The following is a 5440-nucleotide window of genomic DNA, read 5'->3' as shown; positions in this document are numbered from 1 at the left end:
TAGCGGTTCGGCAGAAGAGACCGATAGAATAAGTACTGGGCTTACAAAAGAATAAGTCCCGGGGTCGATTTGCTCGGCTAAAGGCGGTGCTCCAGCATGGCCGCAGTCAAATGACTGAAACAAGTAAAAGAGTACAAGAGTAAAAGAGTCTAAAAACCTGAAAAGTAAGAAACACAATATTTCAGAACATAAATGATAGAATCATTTATAACTGGGAATCACTTGGCTTTTCAAAAACTTCACATGAAATAAAGAAAATGGCCCTCCTTTTTGACTCCCCCTTGTAATTACTTAGATGCATAAACCAGAAGCAAATTTGCAGTACAATCCACCAGGCCAGACTCATTCACAAGGACAGTTAATCTTTTATGTGTAGGAGTGTATTAAATATCTTTTGTATTAAAATCTTTAGAAACTCTTTGTAAATTCCCACCAAAACAATAACATTTTTCACTACATTCCTGATAAGGAATCATACAAAGAATGCTAAATTGGGACTGTGAAAGGCTGGTGGTTCCTGTGAAAGAATTCAATGGTTACAAAGACAGGGATTTATTGGGATTGAGTGAAATAATGAAAAATCATGATTCATTAACACAATTATTAATTAACTCAATTATTGTGGTAATTGTGTCAGTGGGGGAACTGCTGGAATGTTGTGGCTTTCATCACCACACACACACACACACACAAGTTAGTTTAATTAAAATTGGAATTGGAATTACAGTGTGTATATATATATTTTTATATACATATATCAGCGTACACCTACACACGTGTATATGTATATTGTACATTCATACATATATGTGTTTGTGTGTTTCTATATATATATAAATAAATAAAAAGGAGTTTGTATGATTATTATTATTATTATTATTATTATGTAGGATGTGTGCGGTGCCTAGTAGTGCTATTTTCTGTATGTTATATATACTTGTTAGTCCTGGTGTTTTTGTTTTGTATTATTATTATTGTGTCAGTAGCACGTAAAAAGCACCAACCGATCGTGGCCGTTGCCAGCCTACCCTGGCACCTAAAAAAGCACCATCCGTATGTGGCCGATGCTAGCGCTGCCTTCACTGGCTTCTGTGCTGGTGGCACGTATAAAAAGCACCAACCGATCGTAGCCGTTGCCAGCCTACCCTGGCACCTAAAAAAGCACCATCCGTATGTGGCTGATGCTAGCGCTGCCTTCACTGGCTTCTGTGCTGGGGCACGTAAAAAAGCACCAACCGATCGTAGCCGTTGCCAGCCTACCCTGGCACCTAAAAAAGCACCATCCGTATGTGGCTGATGCTAGCGCTGCCTTCACTGGCTTCTGTGCTGGTGGCACGTAAAAAGCACCAACCGATCGTAGCCGTTGCCAGCCTACCCTGGCACCTAAAAAAGCACCATCCGTATGTGGCTGATGCTAGCGCTGCCTTCACTGGCTTCTGTGCTGGTGGCACGTAAAAAGCACCAACCGATCGTGGCCGTTGCCAGCCTACCCTGGCACCTAAAAAAGCACCATCCGTATGTGGCTGATGCTAGCGCTGCCTTCACTGGCTTCTGTGCTGGTGGCACGTAAAAAGCACCAACCGATCGTAGCCGTTGCCAGCCTACCCTGGCACCTAAAAAAGCACCATCCGTATATGGCTGATGCTAGCGCTGCCTTCACTGGCTTCTGTGCTGGTGGCACGTAAAAAGCACCAACCGATCGTAGCCGTTGCCAGCCTACCCTGGCACCTAAAAAAAGCACCATCCGTATGTGGCTGATGCTAGCGCTGCCTTCACTGGCTTCTGTGCTGGTGGCACGTAAAAAGCACCAACCGATCGTGGCCGTTGCCAGCCTACCCTGGCACCTAAAAAAGCACCATCCGTATGTGGCTGATGCTAGCGCTGCCTTCACTGGCTTCTGTGCTGGTGGCACGTAAAAAGCACCAACCGATCGTAGCCTTGGCCAGCCTAACCTGGCACCTAAAAAAGCACCATCCGTATGTGGCTGATGCTAGCGCTGCCTTCACTGGCTTCTGTGCTGGTGGCACGTAAAAAGCACCAACCGATCGTAGCCGTTGCCAGCCTACCCTGGCACCTAAAAAAGCACCATCCGTATGTGGCTGATGCTAGCGCTGCCTTCACTGGCTTCTGTGCTGGTGGCACGTAAAAAGCACCAACCGATCGTGGCCGTTGCCAGCCTACCCTGGCACCTAAAAAAGCACCATCCGTATGTGGCTGATGCTAGCGCTGCCTTCACTGGCTTCTGTGCTGGTGGCACGTAAAAAAGCACCAACCGATCGTGGCCGTTGCCAGCCTACCCTGGCACCTAAAAAAAGCACCATCCGTATGTGGCTGATGCTAGCGCTGCCTTCACTGGCTTCTGTGCTGGTGGCACGTAAAAAGCACCAACCGATCGTGGCCGTTGCCAGCCTACTCTGGCACCTAAAAAAGCACCATCCGTATGTGGCTGATGCTAGCGCTGCCTTCACTGGCTTCTGTGCTGGTGGCACGTAAAAAGCATCAACCGATCGTAGCCGTTGCCAGCCTACCCTGGCACCTAAAAAAGCACCATCCGTATGTGGCCGATGCCAGCGCCGCCTTGACTGGCTTCTATGCTGGTGGCACGTAAAAAGCACCAACCAATCGTGGCCGTTGCCAGCCTACCCTGGCACCTAAAAAAGCACCATCCGTATGTGGCCGATGCCAGCGCCGCCTTGACTGGCTTCTGTGCTGGTGGCACGTAAAAAGCACCAACCGATCGTGGCCGTTGCCAGCCTACCCTGGCACCTAAAAAAGCACCATCCGTATGTGGCCAATGCCAGCGCCGCCTTCACTGGCTTCTGTGCTGGTGGCACGTAAAAAGCACCAACCGATCGTGGCCGTTGCCAGCCTGCCCTGGCACCTAAAAAAGCACCATCCGTATGTGGCTGATGCCAGCGCCACCTTGACTGTCTTCTGTGCTGGTGGCACGTAAAAAGCACCAACCGATCGTGGCCGTTGCCAGCCTACCCTGGCACCTAAAAAAGCACCATCCGTATGTGGCCGATGCCAGCGCCGCCTTGACTGGCTTCTGTGCTGGTGGCACGTAAAAAGCACCAACCGATCGTGGCCGTTGCCAGCTCCGCCTTGACTGGCTTCTGTGCTGGTGGCACGTAAAAAGCACCAACCGATCGTAGCTGTTGCCAGCCTACCCTGGCACCTAAAAAAGCACCATCCGTATGTGGCTGATGCCAGCGCCGCCTTGACTGGCTTCTGTGCTGGTGGCACGTAAAAAGAACCAACCGATCGTGGCCGTTGCCAGCCTACCCTGGCACCTAAAAAAGCACCATCCGTATGTGGCCGATGCCAGCGCCGCCTTGACTGGCTTCTGTGCTGGTGGCACGTAAAAAGCACCAACCGATCGTGGCCGTTGCCAGCCTACCCTGGCACCTAAAAAAGCACCATCCGTATGTGGCCGATGCCAGCACCGCCTTGACTGGCTTCTGTGCTGGTGGCACGTAAAAAGCACCAACCGATCGTGGCCGTTGCCAGCCTACCCTGGCACCTAAAAAGCACCATCCGTATGTGGCCGATGCCAGCGCCGCCTTGACTGGCTTCTGTGCTGGTGGCACGTAAAAAGCACCAACCGATCGTGGCCGTTGCCAGCCTACCCTGGCACCTAAAAAAGCACCATCCGTATGTGGCCGATGCCAGCGCCGCCTTGACTGGCTTCCGTGCTTGTGGCATGTAAAAAGCACCAACCAATTGTGCCCGTTGCCAGCCTACCCTGGCACCTAAAAAAGCACCATCCGTATGTGGCCGATGCCAGCGCCGCCTTGACTGGCTTCTGTGCCGGTGGCACGTAAAAAGCACCAACCGATCGTAGCCGTTGCCAGCCTCGCCTGGCACATAAAAAGCACCCACTACACTCATGGAATGGTTGGTGTTAGGAAAGGCATCCAGCTGTAGAAACTCTGCCAGATCAGACTGGAGCCTGGTGCAGCCTCCTGGATTCTCAGACCCCTGTTGAACCGTCCAACCCATGCTAGCATGGAAAGCGGACGTTAAACATTGATGATGATGGTAATAATGATGATGATGATCATCATCATCATCAATTGATAAGCAGTGAGTTGGCAGTATCATTAGCATGCTGGGTAAAATGCTTAGTGGCATTTCATCCGTTTCTACATTCTGAGTTCAAACTCTACCCAAGTCAACTTTGCCTTTCATCCTTTCGGGATCGATAAATTAAGTACCCCAAATTCCAGGCCTTGTGCCTAAGGTAGCAGAAAAGATTATTACTATTATTAGTATTATTATTGTTATTATTATTATTATTATTATTATTATTATTATTATGGGTTTTTCTTCTTCTTTCAAATTTGCTTCCATTTCTTGCCGAGTGTCTTCCTGACTCCTAGGGCAAAGAAACTCATAGTATACATTATTATTATTATTATTATTATTATTACTATTTTTATGATATACTGATTTTCTCATTCCATCATTCTGTGATTCCACTATTCTGACATTCTCCTAATTCTATTTTGCCATTCTAAAACAGAAGGAACGTATTCTCAATGGAGACGAGATAACCCAGTCCATTACAGAAGTGTCTTTTATTGTGTATATAGTAAGTCTCTTTTACTGTCTACATTCTAACTATCCCCTTTTGTCATCCCCTTCATTATTTAAACCCGTTTGTTACCCTATTTCTGTTGAAATATTTTGTATTTCTTTCAATTAATTTTAAATATAACAAAGAATTTAGTAAAACAGCTTTATCATTGTTAATCTGGTGCTTGGAACATATATTATCAAGGAATTTTGAAGGAAGATTTTAATTTAGACCACTTTAAAACATAGAACCAGGAGAGGTGGTCTCAAGTGGATTGGTATCAAAAGGGTTAGCTCTAGGTTATTCTTCCTGGTAAAGATAAGGTTGTAGTTTAACCCTTTTGGTACCCTATTTCTGTTGAGATGCTCTGTGTTTCTTTCAATTAATTTTAAATATAACAAAGAATTTAGTAAAATAACTTTGTTATCATTAAGCTAGTGTTAGGAACATAAATTGTGACTAAGGTTTGGTGGAAGATTTTAATTCAGAACTTATGAAAACAAGACATTTGTACTACAGAGCCAGAAGTGGTTTCAGCCAGGTTGGCATCGAAAGGGTTAAACGCACCTCTACATTTGGGCAGATGCACATTAGAAGCAGTTAGAAGGGTGTGGATTGAAGAATATTTAAGCTGTTATTTCTAGCATATAGAGTGACCACATTGAGGTCTCCTTCTCTCATGTCTTCTGCTGATTATTTTTCTTCTTAACCCTTTTGTTACCATAATACTGTTGAGATGCTCTGTGTTTCTTTCAATTAATCTTAAATATAAACAAAGAATTTAGTAAAATAACTTTTACTTTTAGTCAAATAATTGCACCAAGGATGACTTTGCTTTCTATCCATTTGGGTTTGATAAAA

The 5440-nt window shown here is 46.0% G+C and overlaps 1 protein-coding gene across 1 annotated transcript in view; it reads left to right on the top strand.

Moving 5' to 3' along the window:
• Positions 1–4507: 4507 nt before the first annotated feature.
• The window catches only part of LOC115226691 (NIPA-like protein 2), a gene marked incomplete at its 5' end in the record, with an annotated part of 10005 nt that continues 9072 nt past the window's right edge, over positions 4508–5440 (top strand). Inside the window, one exon of the mRNA XM_029797707.2 lies at positions 4508–4594. Coding sequence (XP_029653567.2) covers positions 4508–4594 — 87 coding nt within the window. The remainder of the gene's footprint in view (positions 4595–5440) is intronic.

Source organism: Octopus sinensis, linkage group LG30 (assembly GCF_006345805.1).
Source record: "Octopus sinensis linkage group LG30, ASM634580v1, whole genome shotgun sequence".
NCBI classification, from domain to species: domain Eukaryota; kingdom Metazoa; phylum Mollusca; class Cephalopoda; order Octopoda; family Octopodidae; genus Octopus; species Octopus sinensis.
The sequence above is the reverse complement of the archived record's forward strand: the minus strand, read 5'-3'. Positions and strand labels throughout refer to the sequence as shown.